The sequence below is a fragment of the Pseudorasbora parva genome, chromosome 9, assembly GCF_024679245.1.
Source record: "Pseudorasbora parva isolate DD20220531a chromosome 9, ASM2467924v1, whole genome shotgun sequence".
Taxonomy (NCBI): domain Eukaryota; kingdom Metazoa; phylum Chordata; class Actinopteri; order Cypriniformes; family Gobionidae; genus Pseudorasbora; species Pseudorasbora parva.
The window spans coordinates 21,519,434-21,547,424 of NC_090180.1; the positions used below are offsets into that span (position 1 = coordinate 21,519,434).

At 36.6% G+C, this 27,991-nt stretch overlaps 1 protein-coding gene across 3 annotated transcripts in view; it reads left to right on the forward strand.

The window, feature by feature from the left end:
- Window positions 1-7,624: 7,624 nt before the first annotated feature.
- Window positions 7,625-27,991, forward strand: part of egfra (epidermal growth factor receptor a (erythroblastic leukemia viral (v-erb-b) oncogene homolog, avian)) — an 85,828-nt gene continuing 65,461 nt past the window's right edge. For 2 of the 3 annotated variants that reach the window (XM_067454322.1, XM_067454323.1), the window contains exon 1: window positions 7,625-7,886. In XM_067454322.1, coding sequence (XP_067310423.1) covers window positions 7,808-7,886 — 79 coding nt within the window. In that variant the 5' untranslated portion in view covers window positions 7,625-7,807. The remainder of the gene's footprint in view (window positions 7,887-27,991) is intronic. The other variant, XM_067454325.1, reaches the window with a different exon arrangement.

Here is a 27,991-nt window from a genome sequence, read left to right on the forward strand (position 1 = left end):
AAAAGGCCAACAAAGACAACAGTGGTAGATGATCGCAGAATCCTCTCCATGGTAAAGAAAAACCCATTTACAACATCCAAGCCAAAGAAAGAACACTCTCCAAAAGGTAGGCGTGTCATTGCCAAAGTCTACAATTAAGAGAAGACTTCAGGAGAGCAAATACAGAGGGTTCACACAGGGTGCAAACCATTCATAAGCCTCAAGAATAGAAAGGCGAGATTAAACTTTGCCAAAAAACAACTGCCTGACCAGTTCTGGAAAATCGTTTTTGGACGGATGAAACTGAGATCAACTTGTACCAGAATGACGGGGAAGAAAGAAGTATGGAGAAGGCTTGGAACAGTTTGTGATCCAAAGCACACAACATCATCTGTAAAACATGGTGGAGGAAGTGTGATGGCATGGGCATACATGGCTTCCAGTGGCATGATGTGACAGAAGACAGAAGCAGCCATGAAATCTGAAGTTTATAGAAATATACTGTCTGCCCTTATTAAGCCAAATGCAGCAAAGTTGATTGGACGGTACAGATGGACAATGATCCCGGACAATGTTCCTAAAATTTTATTTGATATTTTTGTTGAATCAAAGCTGAAAGTATGAACTTCAAATTCATCTTGGTTGTTTCATTTTTATTTTACTCTGGTGACATTTTGAAAATTATGCCTGTGTCCAAATATATATGGACTAAATTAGCTATAAAAATGCATTAAATGACCAGGTGTAAACAGACCCCCAACATGGACATTACACAATTAAATAATTGATTTGTTTGTAAGGATTAATATTTATTTTATTATTTTATTTTACAAATGAGAAGACTTTTTCAAAACTAAGCTGGTGAATGTTTTAAATAACTTTAGGCAAAATTAAATAAATAGATGTAAAAGGTCAGTTTACTCAAGAAAGACTGCAGTTTTAGTGGGAAACACAGGATTCTTTGTGGTCAGTTGATCTTTGGTGACCTTTGGGAACACAAACTTCCTGAATGCTTTCCATCTCCGACCACTGTCTGGCTACTGTGGCAACCCAAATGAATGCAGCCATGTCTATACGGTCATTTCTCAAGGACTCAATAGATGATTCCCAACAGAAAAGGGAGGTTTCCGGACAGATAAAGAGGCCTGAAGAACTAAGTCAAAGGACAATTTGAAGATTAGTCTCTCCTACAGTCTGCATGTTTATCATGACTTTCAAATTCATATTGTCCGTCATCCTTATGTGTAGTATTGAATTAATATTCTATTGAAAATTGTGTTCATCAAATCACCTCTGTTTCCTATAATATTCCTTTGAAACAATAAACATGGAAACAAATTAGGAAGTTATAGTAAGACTTGATGTGAATAGAAGAGTTTAGATAATTTGGTCTTGGAAGTATTTGACATGAGATGTTGGTGTCCCATATCAAATCCCTGACTTTAGTAGCTTTGCAAATCTGTAAAATTGTGGAACTCTCTTCTGAAACTGAAACGCATAAGCATACTGGGGTCTTTTCTCTAGAGAAAAATGTTATTTTTATCATTGAGAAACAATTGAGATGGGGGAAACTGAGAGTGTCGCAAAACTGAGTGTTGTGAAAGTAATATCATACATGATCACTACTATCCTGAGGTGACTAGAAGTTGCAAAAGCTGTAATACCAAGGGTTGGCTTATACTCCAGCTGGTCCAAAATGCAGCAGCTATTCTTACCACACTGCAAACCTTAATACGTTGGCAATAAGTTAAGAAGTTAAGTAAGTAGAAACGTATACATTTTTAATTGCTCTTAACTTCAAATATTTGAGTAAACCAATTCATGCATTTAAATTAAAATGATGTATACAAATGGCATCGCTCTGTCTGTCTCATTCTTATCCAAAGGTAACCATTTCATCCAGATCCAGAACAGATGGACCTGCACAGGAGCGACCACAACAGCCCTTCACAGCCAGCAAAGATCTTGATGGGACAGATCCTCAGTGAAGACCTCAGTGACTATAAGCCCTCAGCACAGATCCCTATGGCCATGCAGCTATGAACCAGTTGGGACCTATTCAGAGTTATAACAAGAAGGACATTCATTATGCTTAGGGTCAAAAATAAGACAGTCTACTATAGCTAAACGGCAGCTCTGCCTTCATGTTTCAGCCTGCTGAACTGCTACTCCTTCCCACCTAATGCCACCTGATGGAGTTTGGGTTCCTTGCCACTGTCATCATTGGCTTGCTTAGTTGGGCACACTTAATATCTAGAAATATTGCTGATTTAACTGCACTGACACTAAATTGGATGAGGACATTTTCAAAAAAATCAACTCAGGACAAACAAGAACAACTCATGAACAACCATCACAAAACAACAGCAGTGGATCATCCAGGTAACGAGAATCAAGAGTACAGGTCCTTCTAAAAAAAATAGCATATTGTGATAAAAGTTATTTTCCATAATGCAATGATAAAAATTAAACTTTCATATATTTTATATTCATTGCACACCAACTGAAATATTTCAGGTGTTTTTGGCACACAGCTCATGAAAACCCAAAATTCCTATCTCAAAAAAATTGCATATTTCATCCGACCAATAAAAGAAAAGTGTTTTTAATACAAAAAAAGTCAACCTACAAATAATTATGTTCAGTTATTCACTGAATACCTGGTCAGGAATCCTTTTGCAGAAAAGACTGCTTCAATGTGGCGTGGCATGGAGGCGATCAGCCTGTGGCACTGCTGAGGTGTTCTGGAGGCCCAGGATGCTTCGATAGCCGCCTTAAGCTCATCCAGAGTGTTGAGTCTTGCGTCTCTCAACTTTCTCTTCACAATATCCCACAGATTCTCTATGGGGTTCAGGTCAGGAGAGTTGGCAGACCAATTGAGCACAGTAATACCATGGTCAGTAAACCATTTATCAGTGGTTTTGGCACTGTGAGCAGGTGCCAGGTCGTGCTGAAAAACAAAATCTTCATCTCCATAAAGCTTTTCAGCAGATGGAAGCATGAAGTGCTCCAAAATCTCCTGATAGCTAGCTGCATTGACCCTGCCCTTGATAAAACACAGTGGACCAACACCAGAAGCTGACATGGCACCCCAGACCATCACTGACTGTGGGTACTTGACACTGGACTTCAGGCATTTTGGCATTTCCTTCTCCCCAGTCTTCCTCCAGACTTTGGCACCTTGATTTCCGAATGATATGCAAAATTTGCTTTCATCCGAAAAAAGTACTTTGAACCACTGAGCAACAGTCCAGTGCTGCTTCTCTGTAGCCCAAAAGTGGCTTGACCTGGGGAATGCGGCATCTGAAGCCCATTTCCTGCACACGCCTGTACACAGTGGCTCTGGATGTTTCTACTCCAGACTCAGTCCACTGCTTCCGCAGGTCAATCAAGGTCTGGAATCGGTCCTTCTCCACAATCTTCCTCAGGGTCCGGTCACCTCTTCTCTATGTGCAGCGTTTTTTTGCCACATTTTTTCCTTTCCACAGACTTCCCACTGAGGTGCCTTGATACAGCACTCTGGGAACAGCCTATTCGTTCAGAAATTTCTTTCTGTGTCTTACCCTCTCGCTTGAGGGTGTCAATGATGGCCTTCTGGACAGGGTCGGGTCAGCAGTCTTACCCATGATTGCGGTTTTGAGTAATGAACCAGGCTGGGAGTTTTTAAAAGCCTCAGGAATCTTTTGCAGGTGTTTAGAGTTAATCAGTTGATTCAGATGATTAGGTTAATAGCTCGTTTAGTGAATCCAAAATATATGAAAGTTTAATTTTTATCATTACATTATGGAAAACAATGAACTTTTAAAACATATGCTAATTTTTTGAGAAGGACCTGTATAACATCGGAACACATCCAAAGCTTATTTTAAATGCAAAATTGATTTTCGTTCACTCAAAATACTTTCTTATTTGCAAGACAAACATTTCTCCGCAAAACTCAGTTAATGCTAAGGATGGCTCGATACCACAATTTTGGCTTCGGTACGGTGCCACAATCTAATACCGAAGTACCGATATTAAATCGATACCACGCGGTCTGATATTAGCGCGGGTATATTGCATGTGAATGAGTACAAATATGCAAGTTTTGAGTTTATAAAGTTGGAAATTACCACAAATGTTTATTAGTAAATTAATCAGCAAAGCTTATCATATCAAATCAGTCATTTGAAAACTTTCATCAAAAATCAAAATAATTTCATCAAAAATCTCTCAAAATTAGCAAATTGCTTCTGGTTTCAAAAGACATCACCTAAGTTACACTAAAGCAATCTGCATAATCCGATTCAACATTTCACGTTCGTCTCGGGATGGATAACGGAAATAGTGATTTCATTTCAGTTACAGGAGATATGAGCTCATAACAATGACACACACACAAGCCTGCAACTTAGAGCTCGCATATTACAAATTAAGTTAAACAGTAATACTTAATCCTTAAACAGTCAAATACACAGAATTATGTAAAAATGTCCATCTTTAGTGGGTAAGTTATTCACAAAATCACAGTCGGTTGTGTCTAACGCGAATGTAAATAGTGCGTGCAGTAGTACGCATGCAAATATTATGAGATCTAAATGTCACTGGTTGAAACGAAAGCTGGAGATTTTGTGATATTCGATCTTATGTTAGGCTATGTATGTGCGTTGATCAGTGTAAAAAGAAAATAAATGTCTAAATTAGATGGTTTGAATTATTCACTGACCTGTCGATCTCTTAAGAAGATGCTTGGCTAGGTTTGATAGTTCTTCATCAGTTTTATAAGCAAAGTAATTACAAATTTCAATTCTACTCCTCTCTTTAAAAAAATGATCTTGCGCGCGCAGAATTGTGGCAGAATAGTAACCCTGTAGCTTATTCCCATAGGCGAGATGGAGTTTTGCTCACTTTTATCGTCTCTAATTCAGCACATATCTGTTTACCAGGCCTACCCCAACTGAGAAGCACTTATTATTAAACACGTTAGACGCTTTATTTCCACTTTTCTAATATTTTCTCACTTTTTATTGAAAATAAATGCCTTTCTGATCTGATATGTGGTGGGAAAAGGGAATAGAGTGAGTGTGGCAAAAGGCGGATTCAAACATCTGATCAATTTGCATCACAACTTCATGACATGTGTCTTACCCCTACACTGCAGCCACTGTAGAGAATTTGGTGATTTCCTTAATTTTGTCTGGCCTAATCAATCTTAAAGTAAACTACAGCATATTTGTGTTTAATGTAAATAATATGGGATCTATCGTTACTCCAGTAAAAAACAAACAAACAAAAAAAAAACAAAAAAACGAGAGGCCCCACTTTTTATTTGCTTCCGATGCCCATGAAGAGAGCTTTTGTACTTTTCATAACTAACATGCATATGTTATCCATATTTATAACGAACTGGACTTTTGATATTTAAATGACATCCATGTAGGTTATTGCAGATTATTGTCAGTGAAGTTATGTTTGCAATATGTAGTAATACGTAGAAAACTACCAAGTGATAGCTTAGTGACAATATTAATAATATTAATAAAATTAATATTAATTGATAATATTGATAATACTAAGTAAATTTATTTTGTTTGAAAACTTATTGGCTAAGATAAGAGGACTAACCTCTATACAGGGCTTTCTTTCGATTTTCTTTCTTTCTTTCTTCCTTTCTTTCTCTTTTTCCATCCATGTGCATCCACGGGTTTAGATGCCTCATTTTTGATAAATTTCGCTTGTTCCGATTCTATGCTTAATGGGAAGTAATGGGCGGCACTAGAGCGCGCTCGCGCCCCTAACACAATTGTCGCCCTTGGCAACCGCCTAGCAAACGCCGGCCCTAGGATAAAATCACTACTTACTGCTTGCAGGAATACAGTTGAAATCTTCCCTTTCTTCAGTATCAGACTCTGAGCGAATCCTGCTATATTGCCACAGGTTAGAAAAACTCTCCGTGGTGAAATGGGCCTAGCAAACTAACAACTTTGAATTACTTTGTTGCGGTAGCCAATTGTAAATAAACATCAACCATGACTGTTGACATTGTTTATCTGTGGGAAGGCTATGAAAAGTCCTCACATCCCCTGCACATGATATGATGGAACATGATATTTGTGTCCATGAGAGCTGCCGTATCCTCACGTGACGCTTGTTTATCTGCTGAACTCCCGATGATTCGTCTCCAGTTCCGCCTGACAATGAACATGGGCTGACATGTAAATGTTGGGGGTGTACATATTAGGGATGGCTCGATACCACAATTTTGGCTTCGGTACGGTACCACAATCTAATACCGAAGTACCGATATTAAATTGATACCACAAGGTCTGATATTAGCGCGGGTATATTGCACGCGAATGAGAACAATTATGCAAGTTTTGAGTTTATAAAGTGGGAAATTACCACAAATGTTTATTAGTAAATTAATCAGCGAAGCTTATCACATCAAATCAGTCATTTGAAAACTTTCTTGTGAGAAATGATTTCAGCAAAAATCTCTCAAAATTAGCTAATTGCTTCTGGTTTCAAAAGACATCGCACTACACTAAAGCAATCTGCATAATCCGATTCAACATTTCATGCTCGTCTCGGGACGGATAACGGAAATCATTTGAACACGCAAGAGATTTGATAGCATTTCGTAATAACAGTTACAGGAGACATGAGCTTATAACAACGACACACACACACACACACACACACACACACACCTGTCACTTAGTCACGCTCGCACATTACACATTAAGTTTCCTTAAACAGTCAAATACACAGAATTATGTACAAATGTCCGTCTTTAGTGAGTATTCACATAAACACAGGCGGCGGTGTCTAACGCGAATGTAAACAGTGCAATAGTGCACGTGCAAATATAATGAGATCTAAATGTCATTGGTTGAAACGAACGCTGGAGATTGTGATATTTGATCTTATGTTAGGCTGTGTGTGTGCGTTGATCAGTGTTAAAAAAACAAAAATGTCTAAATGACATGGTTTGAATGATCCACTGACCTGTCGATCTCTTAAGAAGTCCTAAAGTCAGGATAGTGACAGATGCTTCTTGGCTAGGTTTGATGGTTCTTCATCAGTTTTATAAGCAAAGTCATTACAAATGTCACTTCTACTCCTCTCTTTATTCATTCGTTTTGGGCATCTTGAGTGAGATTCAACTGCTTTATCCATTTTGCCCGTCTATGTTGTTGTCACATTTGCCGGTTGTTTCGGGTCAGTTGGGGTAGCGCGCTGCCATCTAGCGGTGAACTTCGGAAAAGCAGCATATACCGAAATGTGCCAAATCATGATATCGTACCGTTTTAAATAAAATATATACCGGTATTTTTCCAGTACCGGTATATCGCGCATCCCTAGTACATATTAAGGATCTCAGCGATTGCGTCACAGTTGGCGTTATGTTGAAAATAGCCTGTTTTTCTATGGTGTTTTTTACAAACAAGGTTTACATATGAAGGAGGATGCAATGGTGTTTGAGACTCACTGTATGTGATGTCCATCTACTAAACTCTTGTTATTTAACTATGGCAAGGTTAATTCATTTTTTTATTCTAGGGCACCTTTAAGAATCACACCGTCCGTGCCACCTTTCTGAATTCCATGCTGCACACTCGCGATCCTCCCTGCCGCTGACGTCACGAGCGCAGCTCTGTCCAACAGCGCGCGCCTCTATCACTGGCGAGGTTCGCGAGCGCGGAGGAGGAGCTGTCAAAGTTTACAGCCAAGTCGAGCGAGTTTTCTCAAGAAGACGAGAAGGCAAGATATCTGTACGTTTAGAAACCCCTGAAAGAAGAGCTCTTCAAACTATGGAGTGAAGTCTGGGAGGTTTTAAGCACAAGAGATGGCGGGACCAACTGAGATCGGATTGATTTTTACCTTACTGCTCTCGGGGAGCTTCTGTGCGACGCCGGAAAAGAAAGGTAGGAGTATTGTGAAACGGCTTGTTGTGTTGTGTAAGGTTAAACCAGTTGATGATCTCCAGTAGAGAGTTGATGGGAACGTCGCACGTACCTTCAGTTCAGAGATGTGCGTGCGCTTAGAGGAACCTCAGTCTGTCAGCGTGGGAACAGAGTGGAAGTTTGCGTTCCCTGTCCCACAGAGAACTTACACTTGGACTCTACTAGTCTTTTAAATCACGCTGTTATCTAACGTGACATAATACAGATAATAATATTCCTTCTAGAGCAACTGAGGTTTTTTGTCTATAGTTCAAGTCCTTGTGTTTGAAGTTGAACCTTCAAATTTCCACCTCCCAGCCCTAATATTAATGCTATATGACCCCACCCCATACTTTTAATAAGGTTGTGATTTCATTAGTGCACGGATGTGATTTGTATTGCATAGAGGCGAAGAGAAGAGGATATTGCATTTAACTAGTCCTGCATAAAACAGTTTCAACAGGTCAAATGTGCTTCATGGTAAACTGACCGCAAGTCAAATTCAAGTCAAAATATTACTTAATTTTTTTGAAAAACACTTAACTACAAATGGTTAGTTCTGACATTATGATAACGCTTTACAATAAGGTTTTGTTTTTTAACATTAACATTAACTAACTGTACAATACTTCTGCAAATCTCAATTTACTAATGCATTATTAAGAGTAAAACTTGTATCTGTTAACATAGGTTAATATGCATAATAATAAATGTTGTAAACATATATTGTTAGTTAATGTTAGTTAATGCATTAACATGAAACCGGTTAACAAATGAAACCGCTTTGTAAAGTCTTATTACAAAATGTATAATAGATGAATTCAGGGTGATTGGGACACTTTTTCCAAGTCATCTCAATGGCAAAAAGGGTCCTCATCACCCTGAATTCACCCTATTATATGGGTCAGATCAGGTAGAAATAGCTTCATATATCGCTATAGCGACATAGCGACAGTGAAACTGTTGGCCTACAAAATTATGTTTTACATCTATATGTAAAACATAATTTTATAGGCCAACAGTTTCACTGTAAAAGGTGGTCAGTTGACTTAACTTTACAAAATATTAAAATATTACTTAATATTAAGTTAATAAATGATGTCTAATTGAAAAAAAATGTGGAATTGTCAAGTTCATACAACTTATTTTTTTAAATTATACATATTTCCCTCTTTTTAAAGTTAAGTCAACTGATCACTTTTTACAGTGATTTACAGTGTATTATTTTATTGATTGTCATCAATTGAATGTGTCTGCTGTGGTGTGTCAGGCTACCTAAAAATGATTTGATCATAATAACATAAACCATGTTTTTCATAATCATCAATAATCATAAAACATCTCTGTTTTTCACAATTACTTCTGTCTTTTTTTTTTTACTCTCCATGGTTTTGAATTTTCAACTTGATTTTTTTAATTAAGTTCAAAGTGGTTGAAATAGTCAAGTGAACAGCAGGTTATGAGTTTTGAATTAAATTTAAATTTAGTTTATAATTTTAGTGTGTTGACATTTAGTGGGTAGTTGTTAACTGAAGGATTTCTTCATGATCTGACCCTGAAAAGGATTTTTTTTCTGTTTATCAAAATGTAGTCAGGTTAATATTAAATATTATATTTGACTTCATGTATTGATTTTATTACATGAAGCTTCTTTAAGTTATCTAAAATAATATGTAGGTCCACTGCATTTTCTTTGATATGAATTCAATAAAGCCATTTATTTACTCCATGATGTTAGAGATTGTCATATTTATTAGATTTGTTAAAGTGTGTTTATATGCCACTCTGCATATTATTTAGACCATCTCAGGGGTGTCCTGTGTGTAAACACATGGCTGTGCCAATTCTGACAGATGGGACACACACAAATCACTTTATTACAGTCTGTTTCCTCATTTGGACTCATTCAGGTTTACAGTCATGGTGCCAAGAGAGGAATCACCTTCCTTAATATAAGTTCTGTTTTGACAATCATCAGTGACATGACCTTTTAGATGCAGATGTTTGTTTGTTAGAATTAGGTACCTTTGGCTTTCTATTACATATGGCATTTTATAGTGAATGTATAGTCAAATTATAAGAATAAACGAGGTTGTCATTGTGAAATGCACTTATTGCCAGTTTTTCAGCCCTCATAGTGGTTTAGAGGACGGGTATTATAGTATCAATGAGGACAGTCATGACGTCCTATAATGTCTTTGGGCTCCCTGTTGTGCCTCGCTCAAGGTCAGAGAAATGCTGCAGCTATCTGTTATATTTCAGAACGAAACAGCTGTTTAGTCTTCATAGACTATTCACGTGAATACCAGATAAATGCGTTTACTGGCCCAGATTCAACCTTGCTGATTCCAAGGTGCACCGTGTTGAGCTGGATTTTTTCAGTCAAATGTCCCACTTTTGGTCATTAGTACATGCCACATAGACTTTCAAGTGTCTCTTTCCCTTCATTAGTTTGGCATTGACCTCTGGATACAGTCCAACCTTATTGTGACCCAGAACAATGTCTCTCAGGCGGTCACCCAAATCACCAGTGCAGCAAGAGCCATATGTGGGTACGGATGCTGAAAATCAAAGTGTTAAAAGACTATTATAAGCCTTTTTTTCCTTCACTGTACTTTGCCAACTAAAAAAAGTACTCCTCCTTTCTTCCGATAAAGGGATGGGCTGTAAAGCAAAGCTGGCCGTATCAAAGTGGATAAGCTCATATTCTTTAAACTCCAATTTTATTTGACCTCATTTATTCCAAACGGATAAAGTCCCTAATAACTTGCCTTCGTTGTATGCTCAAATTAGTTTTGTCTATAGGCACTGAGATTTAATCTAGTTCATCCGAGAGCGTTGTTCTCTCAGCTCTTCTACAGACACTTCTAACTCCCATCCGGATGGCTCAGAGCCGGTGACTCAGATTTAAAGCATACAAATATGTGTGAGAAGAGCTTTAGTTGTGTTTGCCGGGTCTGGGGTTTTGACTGGTTTGAAGTAGTAAAGGTGTTGGAATGAAGTTTGTCTGCATGTTTGCGTACAGTATGTCTGGAAAAGTCAAAGTTTTATTATGCTTTTTAGTAGAATGCTGCTCTTTTCACAAAGTTAAGCTAAAAACTCTTTTGAGGTTAAACTTTTATTTCTCTCCAATTTTTTGAGCTGTTTTTTTGAGTAAGTCAAAAAAAAAAAAAAGTTACATTAGTATTTCGCCCTTTTTTCCATAAGTTTCTTATGTAATTTTAATCTGAAATTCTAAAATGTCAGCAGAACTGCTGCGGAGAAAAACAATGCTGCATCTGAATATGCCTACTTACAAACTATATAGTAAGCAAACAGTTGGCTAAAAGTATCCAGATAACCTACTACTTCCGACAAGATTCCAGTGAATACTTTACTAAGCCACGGTAGAGGATTTCTAAATGGTGGTTGAATCCAAATTTCGTTCATACAAGAGAACTTTTTTAACGTTAACAAAGTAAGTTTCAAACCAAATGTACCTACTATACAGTATGTGATTTTGGAAGCAGGCTCAGCACAACCTGTATGATTTTGTTTCTTCTCTGGAACAAAAATCTGGATATCATGAAAAGTGTTTTTTTTTTTTTTTTTTTTTTTTGTCCATGCAGTGAAAGTCATTGGGGTCCAAAAAAAACATGATTTTCATTGTATGGGCAATTGCAGTTGAAACATTTTTCAAAATATCTTTTCAGCTAGCAATAATCCAGATCCAGATGTGTTTTTGAAAGTCTGGACAGCAGAAAAAAAAAGCAAAAAAAAAAAAAAAAAAAAGTACATAAGATCTTATTTTTTTCTGAATATGATTGACTGAAACCTTACCACATTTATAGATGATTTGAAATGTGATTCCAATCAGATTTTTACAGATGCATCTGAGTCTGGATGCGTGCTCTGGCTGCTCAAATTGGATTTCAAATAATCTTTTGTGTCACTCATGACATGACACGAAATGATATCAAAACTGGTAACGGAAATACCGGAAGTATTCACATGATCTTTAAACAATATATGCAAAGAAACATCATATATATCTTGCAATTAATAGTGTGGACAATCTGCCTGAAAATCGTATTAGCAGTTTGATTTGAGTTTGAAAATGGCTTTAGATTTTTAAACAACACTGTTGAATTGAGTCGATTTTCAATCAACCGACACTAGAATAAAGACACTATTATACCTGAATTGAATCAGTTTCATAATTGATGAACTTTGCAACATTGGCAGTCATTGAACTGGAAAAACACTGTATTCAGCAACACTATTGTCTTCCATATTGGTGCTTTTATAGTTGAAATTGCACAACTTTATCAAAATGTTACTTGCCTGTTTATTAATAAGAAGTTTCTTAGAAAATGTGAAAAATATATAAAGCTGTTTTGTATAAAGTGCTATATAAACATGCTTTTTTTAGTTCCTTATGGAAACATTCAGGGTTTTAAAAGTCTGCAGAATAAAGGTTTTATATCATAAAATCATTGGAATTTTTGGACACCTTTAGTGTCACATTTCATGTGCTAGATGGTACGATTGTGCATCTTCTTCCACAAGTCTGCTTGTTGAGTCAGGCCTCTTCTAATCATTTGCAACTTGTTTGTGTTTGTGAGCCAAAAGACAGATCTCCCAAATATTTCAAAACGGCTAAACAAAACAGTCCTCTCACGTGCTGTATCCATGCTTATCGAGTCGCTGGCATGCTGTGCAAGTCGTGCTTAGGAACTTTTGAGAGTGTCAGTGAATGAGAATGATCTTCAAGAGTTTCATTAAAAGGAATAGTTTACTCAAATATGAAATGTCTATCATCATCTACTCATCATCATGTCTTTCCATGACTTCCTTTCCTTTGTAGAACTCAACAGGAGGCTGTCCAGGCTTTCCATTTACTCATAATGAATAAAGAACTTTCGACATTCAAATAAAAGGCAAAAGCACCATAAAAAAATATCCAAAATAAGTGCATATGACCTGTGAGCTCTATATGCCAAGTCTTCTGAAGCCATACGATTGTTTGACTAAAGTTTAAGCCATTTTCCAACTACTGCAGCTAAATTATTAAGTCAGTGAGTTGAACTCTGAGCCATATTTGAACTACTGTTTAAAAAAATATTTGGTGTAATTTTGATACCCGATAATTGTACTTATTATATTGTCTTATTATTGTGATATACCCAATATTGTCAATTTACCAAGGAGAAGGTGGGATAAAATGGACCCACAAATGAAAATTCTGTCATCATTTACTCACCATCATGTTGCATCAAATCTGTATGACTTTCAGTAAGAACAAATATTTGTAAGACATTCTGAAGATTTTTGTTGGCCATACAATGAAAGTCATTGGGGTCTTATGTTGGTAAAACAATAAGATATTTCTCTGTACCACTGCAGAGTTGTTCCTGGGTCAAAAATGGTTTCCAGTATGGTGGACAAACACATGTTACTTTATTCTATTAACAGAAACTCTGCCAGTTTGAGCAGATTCTGATTAACTTCAACATGTCTGATAGGCAATAGCGCTCGCACGTTCAAAACATGTCTGTGATTGTCTACGAAAGCTCAAGACTGCAAAAAACACATTGTAAATAGAAAAATTTGACGTTTACTTAAACACGGGAGCATTTCAAAACAGCCAGCTATCAATAAGTTTGGCTATCAATCGTCACATTATATTATTAAATACTTATTCAGCTACAAAGATTTTTTCATCAGTTCCATTATGTTTATCCAGGTTTAACTCTCCATTTGGAATTCCTGGTTATCTCAGGTCTCTCTCATTTACTGACAATTCTGATTGGCTTTTTTACCCTGTTAATGATGAAGATTAAAGTTGGTTTTGCGCTCTTGTGGGGGTTTTGCCTTAGCCCCAGGCATCATACTATTTAGATTTCTTTGGAAAACACCATGATATCCCTGCCAATGCTGAGACCTTATAAAATTTAGCAAAGACAGGTCATTTGCATAATTATAGACTTAATTATAATAATAATAATAATTATTATTATTATCTATAATTATTATTTACATAATCATAGAAACACAGATTGCACATCACTCCATGTTCCTTAGGTCTGCTGATTCAGCTTATGATAAATAGTATTTTAGATTTGTCAATGTGCCAGACAAAAAAATTCACAGTAATCCAATTGTCCACTATTGTAGTCACATATCCTTCTTCAAAAAGCCATAATTGTCTGTTTTTCCACTAATGGCTGGAAACCATCAATGTTCTCCATTGGGATTATGAATTGTTTAGCCAATGATCTTGGAAAAGACATCAACCCTGTATTTTCCCCTAATTGTGAGATGAATTTGACATGCGATATGGCTTTTCTTTCCCATTACCTTCCTCCTCCGCCTTATGATGTTCCAAGATGGAGGACCGTTGCGTTAAACTTCATCGGCATCATTTCATCGCACTGTCATGGCAGAGAAGAATAAACGTAAATAACATGTGCAGTTGGATTCTCTGGAACATCTTGGTCAGTTAATTGACATGGGAGCAGTGTTTGGCACTGGATTGCTAGTGTCATGGGACTTAAACAGTGATGACAGGTCTTTCTCTTTTTCACTGACTCTTAACTTCTCAGCAAATAAAAATCATTGCAAAGGAATGCTTTGAGCCTACAGTGTTCCTGTAGTTCAGCAGGTACTGCATGCTGCTAGCGGTTGAGTTAACTGGAACTGTTTTCTGCCTGAGTTTTGGATAATTCAAAATGCTTTCCATAATTTTGAGAAAAGAGCAAGATACTTTTTAAACAAAATTTTAAAACTCCATTATTATCTAATATTTTACAATTATATTCATCATGAGTACAGCAATTAGTCATGTCGTCCAACAATCCCAGACGGCTAGACAACAGGACTTTTTAACGCATAACTAATGTTCTACTTTCCATGTGAAGCAAATATGCTGCATAATTATTCATAATTTACTCACTATCATGCCATTCCAAAATGCTATGGCATTATTTCTCCTGTGGAACACACACAGAAAATATAGCCTATATTCAGAGGTGGACAAAGTACACAACATCATTACTTGAGTAAAAGTAAAAGTACTACTGGTCAAATATTACTCCGTGACAAGTGAAAGTTGATAGCCACTGTTTTAAAGCAGCCTTCCTTACTGCAGAAGCTCTAACGTGCTGCGTAACACGAGAGTGAACCTCATTGGTTCTTACGGAAGCTCAGGCGTGCTGCGTAAAACGAGATTGAACCACAATTGTTCTTGCACAAAGCCCAAATGTGCTGTGTAACACGACAATGAACCTTATTGGTTGTTGCTGAACCTCAAACGTGCTGCATAACACAAGAATGAACCTCATTGGTTCTTGTGGAAGCTCAAACATGCTACATAACATGAGAATGAACCTCATCGGTTCTCGCAGGTCAAGCAAGAATGCTTGAGCCTCAGTTTACCAAACTGATGTTTGAGTTGATTGTTATATCATATAAGTGATCGTGTCTCTTTAGAAAATTTAGATTAAAACGTTCAATTCATGTGGATTAGTTTCACAATCTCTTTATGAACTTTTTGAAGTGTCAAAGTGTAAAAAATAAATAAATAAACAATCTTAATTCTTAATTTAGTTCCGAAGATGCACAAATGGGTTTGGAGTGACATGAGGGTGAGTAAATGGTGACAGAATTGTCATTTTTGTGTGAACTTAAGGTTTTGAATAAACAAAATCCAAATTCCATGGTACAACTTGACTTTGACTTTAAATGATTATACATCTCTACATAAATAAAGTGTCAAATTGTCAAATTTCTTGTTTAATTTGAAAGAGCTTTGCTTGCTGCCTACATTATGCTTATTTTTGCAATTCCATTGACACAAGTCTCCGCCCAATGTTTAAACATAACATAGGTCATCCATTCCACGTGCCTGACACCATGAATTGTTGTCTCAGTAAAGTTTTTCCGCATTATTGGTTACACTAGAAAGTGAGATGCAAAATGCCTTGAAACATCACAAACTCTTCACCATCCTGATTTGCTGTCTCAATGTCCTCATCTGTCATCGAGCTCCCACACAGTTTGCACACGCTTTGCATGACCCCGTGATTGGTTTTGCAGGCGGCCGGCTGTGATTTCTCTCAGCAAAACCTAATGCCCAGTGTCAATTTCCTGTCTTTAATATCCACATACTTCCTCCTCCACCTCTGCTAAGTTTTCATCATCCGTCCTGAACGCTCTTTCAAGATGAGTTACCAGAGCCCACTCATGGCTCCATATTGAGCTCCCGGGAGTGCGATTGTACAAAATTGTCCGTTTAAAGGGCCTTCCGCATGTGAAGGCTGGTTGTTTCTGGGTCTTGATGCCTCTCTCTAGTGATTGGTTTTCCCAGAATCACATCTGCTGAAGCGGTTGGAGTTTCAAGAGCTGCAGAGAACGTCAAATGAGTTTGTCGGGGGGTGGGTGTGTGTGTAACAGACCTCCTGCTTTGATAAACTGTTGAGCAGTTTCCTAAAACTGGCGAAGAAGTTGGTGCCTCATTTTGCTGGAGTGACTCTCTCTCTTTGGCAGAGAACAATGAGGGTTTTCTTCAAGCAGTTTTTGAATGTTTCTCCATATGAATGCTATAAAGGAAAGAGCTGTGTGACAGAAGTGTCATGTTTTTGAGTTCTTTTGTCGTTCACAGTCGTGTGGCGGCTCTGACAGTTTGATTGTATGCTGATTGCGACTGAGCTTGAAATGGCCAGAATCTATTTAGAGCTAAATGCTGTGATAACCTGTGACAGTCTTTCTTTCTTTCTTTCTTTCTTTCTTTCTTTCTTTCTTTCTTTCTTTCTTTCTTTCTTTCTTTCTTTCTTTCTTTCTTTCTTTCTTTCTTTCTTTCTTTCTTTCTTTCTTTCTTTCATGGACTCCTCTCATCTCTGCGTGTTATCACACATGCTAATTCTGTGACGTTTGCCGGCTCATGGGAATACTATGTTTGGAAACTCATGAATGTCCCCGGAAATGGTGAATTGAACCTGCACGTCATGGAGTTTATAGTATTTCCATTATTGAGTGAGCCACTATGGTGGAAAGAGACCTTGGAATTCAGGCTGGAAAAAAATAATAAACGTTCCTTGTCGTTCTTGACATCTCAGTTGGGTGTGGCTTCACGTGAGAAGCTGCAGTTTCTGCAAATCCCACAGGATTCCTCATCACATTTAATAGACCAATAGAAAAGACCACTATATCATTGCCTTCATTTCATCCAAGGTAGGGAAAAGGAACATCTGTTAAAAATCTAGTTTAAAAAAAATATACCAAGTTCTAATTTCATATGAAATATGAAAAAACTTGGTATATTTGTGTATATATATATATATATATATATATAGAGAGAGAGAGAGAGAGAGAGAGAGAGAGAGAGAGAGAGAGAGAGAGAGAGAGAGAGAGAGAGAGAGAGAGAGAGAGAGAGAGAGAGAGATGAATGAAAAAAAAACAACATTTCTGATATATCAACTATTTTAAGAGACTACTTCGATTTGGTGACAATTTAAAACAAAAATAAAATTACTACTTAGAGTTTTTAATTTTAAAAACATCATCCTTTTAAAGAGTTAATATAAAGCAATTGATAAATATGAAAAAAAATATTTTAGCAAGGACATTTGTATTTATGCCCTGAAAATGATCAACATTTGATATCCAAATGAAAAACATGCTTATCATAGAAGAGGTGAATTCAAGCCACTGTATGAATTCATTGATTTTTAAATGTATGTTTGAATAACTTAATAGAGCTGGTCAAAAATACAGCATCACAACATTGATTGTGTGTGCTGCGTCACACTGGTTGCATTTCATTTACTATTGGAGATCACTGAGGTGTAATATTGCAGGGAACCCTTTACAGGATTTTGACAGATGCAATAACACAGCAAACAGAGCCTGTCTTGTGTAAAGCGTCAAACAGTTACTCAAATATTTGACTTTACTATTTGATCAAACAGTGCCAGTTGTTCTATCGCAATATAACGCTGCTTATGATGAACCCCTCATATCTAATATCTAGAGACTCATATGTGTGTGTATTAGAAGGATAACCTGGGAGGGTGTGAAAGTGTTGTTGTTTTTTTAGAATTGTTCTTAGATGTTCAGGTGCTTGTTCTCAGACCCTTTGAATTGGAAAGTTCTGTTTCCATTTATTATTCCATGAGGTGTATATTTAGCAAACCCCCCCAAAAAAAGAAAACGGTAAAGGAAAACATTGAAAAACAGGATGACAGTTCTAGGCCAGCATCTCCTGACACACATACGCTAAAATGCGCACTAATGCAAGGATATGCAGGATAAGAAAACAATGTTTGAGCTGTAACACATTTGTGGTTGACAGTGGCCCATTTTGAAGTCTGGAACAGTCTTTTATCCTAAAATAGTGTTTTTCATAATATCCAATTGAAATGTCAGCTGTGTAGTCAGTGTATTGCTGACTTAAAGGAAGACGTTTTAGCTTTTTAAGCAAAGGAAACAATTTTGATTCACCTCTTCCCAAACCGGACCACATCTTGCCAACCTTTCATACCATTATTTATAACTTGTGTTCATAAAACATCCCATTTGAGGCAGAGCTTGTAAGGAAATCTCCCTGCAGCCAAAGTGAAACATTCAGCTCTCAGTATCCTCCTGTCTCTTCTTGGAGGATCATATTTCAAAATAACACGATCCGAATAGGCCGCAGATGCCCTGGGATAGGTGATACAGCAATCAGTGACACTCCCTCTACACACGTCTATTGTGAGAACACAGTATAGGACATGGTGTGAAAATATAGACGTGTATTGTAATGGATCTCTTTATTTACCTGCTTTGTTTAGTGTATTGTTGCTCTCGGGTGAATTGCTAACGAGGCAGAATACACCTTCAGACACAAAAACATTACTTTATTTTATTTATTGGCATTTTGCCTTTCTATTATATAGAACAGTGGAAAACTAACAGGAAAGAGGAGGGTGAGAGAGAGAGGCAATGGGGTCAGGACATAACCCAGGCCAAATTCAGACTCAGGACCCCACTGTGATACAAACTGTGTTTAAGAGTTTAAGGGCCAGATTTACTAAACAAGGCAAATTAGCGTGAGAGCGCAATCCCTTAAAAGCGTCAATGGGAGAGGAAAGTTCTCCATGTGAGCTACTGACAATGCGCAAATTAAAGACACAGCCAGATCATTTCCACGATGACCAACGCAATTAAGCAGTTAGTGTCTGGTTTAAGATGTGCTTTTTTTGGTTGTTAAATAATGGTGAAAATGCCAGTAAATTCACTAGTGCAAACCTTAGTACGGTAAATCGCCTTGCATTATCCATTTAAATACTCTCCTCTCATAAATTTTGCATCTTAAAGGGAAATTCCTACGAATGTATGCAATAAGATCAGCCACAAAAATAACTGCGTGTCTAACTACGTGTCTTTAGTAAATCCTGACAGTAGTTTTTTAATGCTAAAAGAGGGTTTGCAGACCTGTTGTTACATCTGGAACTAGGTCTATTTTTAGGTATTTTAGCATAATACATAGCAAACCATGGTGCGATTGCTCTGTTCATTTTGAATAAGTGTGAGCGCTGCTATGAAACCTGGTGTGCACCAAACATGGGGGCCGAGGCTGCTGAAAAGATGAGTCTCATTCCACTTCCAAACGAACTCTGGTGCGGATCGACTGAAATATGAACGCAACACGGACCACAGACTTGTAAAAAAAAAAAAAAAACACAACACGGGGCATGATGTCACAAAATGCGACCCTAAAAAGGACAGAATGCTCAAGCGTACCTTTTTTTCTCATCATAGTCATGATGCTGTCCATCATAGTTCGTCTAAATATAGTATCGTTTTCTTTTTTGGTCCAGAATAAAAGCACCAAGAACACCAAACTAGAAGTGTGAACACACACTAAATATAGGTCGTTTTTTTTACTTTCATATTTTTCTTTTTGATTTTTAAAAAATGTATTATTCTTTAAAATTGTAGTTAAGTGAAAAAAATGGAAACCATTTCACATTTTGTTTGCTCAGACTTTATTTTAATGTCTTCTCATTGCAGTGCAATATTATATATTAACACATACTTTACTATAGGTGCAGGGTTTGGTTTTGTGTTAAGCTACTTGTAATTATGCATACTTTCTAAAATTGTAATCTTTATTGATAACATTTGCAGACAATAATTACAATATTTATTTATATTCACTTTGTTAAAACAATCAAAAAAATCTAGTTTTGTTGTGGGAATAATTATAGTCAAGTCAAGTTAGCTTTATTTATATGGCGCTTTTTACAAAACAGTCTTTCAAAGCAGCTTCACAATGATAGCAGGAAAATAATGCAACAAAGTTTGTTTTGTTCTGTACAGCCGCTCTGGGGAAACAGTGATGTCATCGTCCAGCTCAGTTTAATTCTCATGTGTTATCAATGCAGGCTGATTAATAATATAGTTGAATATTTAATGTCCCCAACTAGGCAAGCCAAAAGCCAGAGGCGATATTGGTAAGGAACCAAAACTCTGTCAGGTGACAGACTGGAGAAAAAAAACCTTGGGAGAAACCTTGGTTCAATAGTGGGAGTCACATTGTTAAAATTGTGTCAAAATCTGTCAAAATTTCCTGTGGTAATCGATAGCATTTCACAGATGTGCTTTTATTTATAATGTTGAACTGTATTTAAATGTATAGTTTCCACAAAAATGAAAATGCTGTCATTAATTCCTCGCCCGTATGCCGTTCCAAACCCGTAAAACCTCTGTTGATCTTTGTAATGCAAATAAAGATATTTTTTATTAAATCCGAGCACTCTCTGACCCCTCCATAGACAGCTATGTAACACTTTAATTAAATATTAAACAAAACAAAACAAAAATAATGACTTTTTAACAATTATTTTAAGAATGTCTTTACTACCTTTCTGGGCCTTGAAAGTCTATGGAGAGGTCAGGGAGCTTGGATTTCATCAAAAATATGTTAATTTGTGTTCTGAAGAAGAACGAAGGTCTTACGGGTTTGGAACGACATGACATTATTATTAATTCATGACAACATTTTTGGGTGATCTAACACTTTAACCTGGAGAATTCCTTTAAAATGTATGAATTCCCAACTAACAATGGTAACATTTCTATGCTAATACAGTAAATGAATAGGCTAATTTTGCATCCCAATCTTGGCAGGCATCAATAATTTTAAACAAATCTTGAATCAAATGCATCCTATTTCATTTGACTTGCTGAAATTACACGTCTCATAGGAACTGCCGTGATATGCATCTAGGATGCCCTGCTGGATGTGGTTTTCCCAGCCCTAGGCTCTCTGCAGCCGAGACTTGTGAGAACAGCTGAACTTTTTCCTCTCTTTCATTCCTTTCCCATTTCCTCTCTTTAAATTAACTGAAGTCTTCAACTGTTCAGTACAACGAAACTAATTCATCACTGTTCAGCTCATCTCGATGTTGACATATCTATATTTGAGATCACTATGTTATTTACTCACTTTGCCAAAGGCTTTTTTTGCTAAATCTCCTCAAATGTGCATAGAACCTTTGACAAAACTGACACGGAAACCTCCACAGGCAGGTTTTCACATGAGTGCTGTCGAAACAGAAGAAATTCAGGTATTACTGCAACAAAAACAACGGCATCATGGCTCATTTATAGTTTACCGGCATCTGATGTCTTGCTTCATTTCCACCCTTCTCAACTCTTGGACAGTTTTGACTCATGTTATGATAGCCTGATGATTATTAGCCTTGGTTTCTGCAAACCGTATCTCCTGATTTCTTTTGTATCACACGGAGTAGTGTGTTTTAGTCAGACTGTGTTTGTTTGGTCTAGAGATACGTTACGGTAGTGCCAAAGCGAGACTGCATGTCTTGCCTACAAGGTCTCGCAGAATGTGTTGATTTGCAAAGTGGATCTAATCCCAGACGTCCCACTCTCCTCTAGGTAATTCGCCAGTTAATTTGGCCAATATCCTCCAAGCAGCAACTCTTCGTAATGACTTCTGAGGCAAAGCATGCCATAGTGTTTGTAGAAACATTAGTGCCTGCAAATGTAATTATAGAACCATTACATGAGATGGGAATGTTGTGAAGTAGCACTTTAGGGCGGAAAAATTTGAATCTTTTGTGTTAAAGTCTTGGTGATCACTTCGTTAATGAAAATTATGACGAAAAATGTTCATTGATTACCTTTTTTTCCAAGACGAACACAAAATTAAAGAAGAATTAACGTTAGTACAAAGACTTGCCTTGTAACCTCATAATTATGGCGTCTGATAATTCAGAATATGAGACGAATAGGAAGAGACAGATAGTGGAAACAGAAAGAGAAACATTTGCCCTCACCACTGAGGCCAGGAACAAGTCTGAGTACATTGAGGTTTCCATGGGGACATGTGCATGTAACACAAAAGAACCTTTATTCGATGATTTAGCGTTGACTTTGAAACAGGATTTACCGCCATTGTTGGCAGCATAATGCTTTGTATACACATGACTTCGCTTACAATATTACTCGTTTTTACAGTAAAGGCTGCGGTAAAGGAAGATTATTATCCTATCTTACTAACCTCTTTGAAACTAAATAATCCACTCAATGAACAAACCTTAGTGTTAAGCAATAAGAGTCATGCTCAGAGTCAGAATAAGTCACCTAATGCCAGGTTGATGAGATCTCCTCCAGCAGGAAGTTGAATCATTCTGTGGATTTTCTGTCTTTTACAGAGACACATACAGTGATTATGATAGCAAAGTTCCTGCTCAGAATCTCTAGTAATGAAAAGATTTGAGTTTGTGCAATTCTTCATCATTAGTTGAATTAACAGAGATAATTTCATTTTACACTGCACAGAGTCCTGACCTCAACCCGATAGAGGACCTTTGGGATGAATTAGAGCTGAGACTCCAAGCCAGGCTTTCTCATCCAACATCAGTGCCTGATCTTACACTCAAAAATGCTAAATGTTAAAAACAACCCAAGTTGGGTTGAAAATGCACTAACCCAACAATTGAGTTGTTTTAACCAATGGTTGAGTTGTTTTAACCCAGTGGTTGGGTTAAATGTTGCTTAAGACAACCCAATTGCTGGGTAAGAACAACTCAACCATTGGGTTAAAACAACCCAATTGTTTGGTTGGTGCATTTTCAACACAACTTGGGTTGTTTTTAACCCAGCATTTTTTAGAGTGTACAAGTACACTTCTAGAAAAATGGTCAAAGATTCCCATGAACACACTTTTTTAAAACTTTGTGGAAAGTATCTGGGCTTTGGCCTACATATACACATTCCTGCATCACTCTATGCATTTTGGAAGAAAATAAAAAACAACATTTCTAGTTCTCCTTTTCAACTACAAAAAGTCTAGTGGTGTTTGCCATTTGCCATTTAGTGTTTTGCTATGCGGTTCTGAATGTTTTTGACACATTGCTATGTGGCTGGTTTTGTCAGTTGTCTATAGACTTTATAACATGGTATTATTAGTTATTCTGCCCCATTTTGTAAGTTATTTTGCTGTCGGAGTGTTTTTGGCTGCTATTCGTTGGTATTTTTGATTTGGCTTTGGAAAAGTAAGGTGGCTCACAGTGAAGCAAAGACTTGAGTGTTCAGAATAATGCAGGTTAACAATTGAATAGTGGCAAGCTGCCAAGAAAAAGATCCTGTTCACATTTCAGAAGTAAAATGGGCCCTGCATTTCCAATTATGTATGAATGAGCAGGCCTCCTTGTGTAGTTCCTTTCTGACAATAAACTAGCCTTTATAGTATTTAGATTGCAGGTGTACTAGCCAAGCTAAACAAGACAGAACCTGTTAACAGACCTGACGGAAATATATTAAGCATTTTATTTTTTTGACAGTTGACATTCAAACTAAAGCAATATAAACGGAAGTCACATTTTGTGTAATTTCATAAGAAGAATTTTGCCTAGTGTTGAGAGGAGCGTAACACTATTGTACTCTAGGTTGACACAGACTGTTGCCCAAAACCGCTAGGTGACTTGCTGTTGGTGGGAAATTTTACTACATTTCCTCCTAAGTCACGTGAGTTCAAGTATGCTGTGAAAAAATGCAGGAAGCCAATCAATGGTAAAGAAGAACAATATCACTCACACTTCATTTTGGGTATGTCTAACACTAGTATTCAAGTTCAGAAATACAGAAATTGTATAGAGTAATCAAATGTAAAATAACGCTGGATAGTATTTTAGTCCTGTAAAAATTAAATATATAAATGCTATCAATACTCATTCCTTACAATTAAAGCTATCTTTATTTTGTTGTTTTATCAACATTAATGACAGACACATATTAGGCTGCTGTCACTTTAAGAGTTAGTCCACTGATCCATTATATGTCTGTTACATTAATTGTCTATTACAGTTTACATAAATGTTTAAATGAAATAAAATTACATTAAAATTCAAAGTAATCTCTTTGGTAATCTAAAATCTAAAAGCCCCTAGGGGTGGAACGCTTTCCGAGTGGTAGATTACCCCCTTGTGCAAAATGGCTTAAGCGGATACACAACAGTTTCACTATACAGATGTTTGCAGCATAGGCGTCGCTAGGCCCTTTTTAGGGGGGCTTCAGCCCCCCTAAACTTATGCCTCAGCCCCCCTAAAAAATATGTGATTAACCTTTAAAACATATGAAACTGGCGGCAGGATTCGGCTTCGTCCCGTTTTTTAGTCTGTCTCTCCAATCCACAGCGGCTCTGAGCAGAGCGCAGCGCACGTCAGAAGCAGAGGTGTGTGTGTGTGTGTGTGTGTGTGTGTGTGTGTGTGTGTGTGTGTGTGTGTGTGTGTGTGTGTGTAAATCTGAGCGTCATTGGTCTGTCACCGCTCGTCAATGTCAAAATATTTGATAAAACCAATCAAATCAGAGTAGGCAGGCTTTATGGTCACACAGAAACTGCTGAGGCTGAGCGCAAATTTTAGCAGAGCAACTCGACGTCAAGTAAGATAAATGCAGCTAAATTAAACATTCATGTTTGACAGCTTCTGCTTTAAGTCAGAAATGTTAATCAAAAGAAAAAAATATTTAGGCAAATGAATAAACGTGTTGTGTCTAATTTTTAGACATTTTTAACTGGAAATATGCCAATGTGATTCATAATGTAGGCCTTAACGAACAGAAAATATTAACAAAGCCATTTTCATCAGATTAGGCGTAAGTTTAATAATGAATGTGTATATATTGTAAATTAATATAATTCTATTTGTAACATTCAGTAAATTAATAAAACGTCAGCTTTTTCAGCCTGTATTGGGCATAAGATTAGTAGCCTAATGAATGTGTGATTTTAATAAACTTAAAACTTTGATAAAAAGTAAATTAACGTGTCTAAGAAAATTATTCATGAAACATAAATATCAGTATGTTAATATGTAAACCATATGTTCACTTTATTCACTGACGAAAATGGAAAAAAACAGTCAAAGCTCAGCGTTATGAAGAGACAGGGCAAGATAAAAACAGAGAAAACGAGAGATGTGGAGATAAGACAAATAATTTACTGCCCAGTGACATGGTTTTCAAGCTATTGTTATCAATTTTTTTGGCCTTCAGAACATCTTAAAATGCTCATATGTAGATCATAGAAATCAAAATTTTCTCGGGGGACCGTTAGAACCCCCTAACATTTGGGATCTTGGTTTTTATAAACCTGCCTACATTATTGGGCATGATAATTGCATGTACAGTATGGCCATGGCCCATGCATTAAGGTATTAATATTTGCTTTATAAGTAATGATAAACAGCCAATATCTTCTGGGTATGCATGTTTGTAAGCTATTAGTTAATAGCGCAATTTGGACCCTAAACTAAATAGTGTTACCATTTTTTCTACAGACCTACCCTCACTGGGGGCTGAGCCCCCCTAAAATAAAAGTCCTAGAAACGCCCCTGGTTTGCAGTAAGTTTTGGTACACAGTACAGCATAGTGTTAGTGTGCATTGATTATTAAGTCAACCATATTTACAGGATCGTTTTATTATGGAGACACACTCATACTCATTGATGGTCAAATGTGACCATACACCGTAGCTATTTTTAAATTAAATAAACGTTCTATATTTTAGTTCAATAATATTTATTTAATATTTTAAGGAGCTCTGTTGGTGCTAAATACTATTTGTGCAATAATTATTGTCAATTAATGACCACTTAAAATATCTTTCTTCTAAAATTTGTATTATTTATATTACAATTAGTGTAGTAATTAAGGTTTAAATAGATAATTCCAATGCCAATTTGTGGCTACAAAATAATAATGCTTAATTGTAATGCCATTACCCAGTCTTTGGATTCTAATAAATATTTAGATATGATCAAATACTAGTTTTTTTTTAAATGTGAAAATTTAAAATGTTAATAAGTTGCATCCTAATATTTTTAATGAATAATGATACTTAAATAAGCACACACAAGTAAATATTAATCAATGCGAGCACATATAATTTGACCCAAGAAACGTTTAAAATAGTGCTAAGACACAAGTTTTAAATTTAAAAATTTTTAATTTTTAAATTGATACTGAATCACGCATCACTAATCAATTATAATCTGTATACAGAGATTAATCATAAATAGATTAATCATAAAACCTACATGTTAAATTGAATCAGTGTTTGTGGGAATTTCCTGCATTATAAGCCCGAAACCAGCTTGAATTATTAAAATTATGCACAACACCAGCGTGTTAGCATGTTGTTAAGCTAGCAAAGTTAGCTTAGAAATTGTCCTGTACTGTCAGGGGTGGGTGTCATTCATTAAAAGTAAATGTGTTGTGACTGTATTTTAATTACTTTTCACTTAAAAAAGTAAAGTAATGGATTACTCTTAATTTTTCTGTAATTTAAAGTATGTAATTGCATTATATACTGTATCTATAGGCTATAGAACAATTCTATATAAAACAATAGTCGATTAAATATTCAAATTTAACGTCTACTGCATTGATTGTACTGCTTTCAGAAGAGTTTCTAATTAAGCAGTCTTGTTCCTCGGGGTTATTTCCAGTGCTAAGAAAGTTGTAGACATCAAAACAGCTCAGAAGGATGTTTCATGCGTCAAGCAAAGTAATTCATCCATATCACTTCTGGTGATAGGTGTAGAGGCTTCCTGGGACACTGATAAAATCTCCCTAGAGATAAGCTTGGAATGGGTCCAGACGCAGATTTACTCCCTGACTGGTCTAGGGACTGTGTTTTATGTATTTAATTTCTCTCAACACACTGATATTTTCATTTAAAGAACTTGTTTTAGTTTTACAACCATTTTTTTTTCTTCCATTGCCTAAACTAATCGTATGCTCATAACTCTTTCGATTTAGAGGATTCATAATGTTGAAGGGTCAAGGGGTCATATATGCGAGAGAGGCTGTTTTCGTAGTGGCTAGCCAAAGCTATGAGAGGAATTTGAGGCAGGCGACGAGCATATTTTACACTCTCTTATAATGCCAGCCAAACACTGAGCTGCACTGGGATTTTAAAGCCAGTTTACCAAAATGCTGTCAGGTCCAAAATAGCCAAACACTGAGCTGCACTGGGATTTTAAAGCCAGTTTACCAAAATGCTGTCAGGTCCAAAATTCTGACACCATAGGTAAATTACTGGTAAATTACCAGTCAATTACAGGTCACAGATCACGTGTGAACAGGATCTTTTCAAAAATACCGGTAAATTGTTTCCAGCAATTTATCAGCATAGGAAAGTTTGAAATGACCAGTAAATTACCGGTAATCATGTGCTCTGTGTAAATGCGGAATGAAGATTACGGTATATTCACGTCTGAAATCAGAACACGCTGATGTAAGAAGTCTGCTTTGGGCCAATCATAAAGACTTATGAAGATGACGTGAATACTTTAAATATATGTTTTTATATTTAAATATGTTCTAAATGATCAACTTTGACCGTTGCACCATGTCTCGCAGCTTTTCAATGTGTCGTGCTCAAGGCCCAGCCTTTTTTTTTCATTCTTCAGCGCTGCGGCTCTGCATTTGGATACTATTATGCGAGCGTCATGTTTTTAAGAGCAAACACTCGTTCTGTTTGATCAACCGTTATGCCGTCACTTAGACATCAAAAAGATGTTGTCAAATTGAAC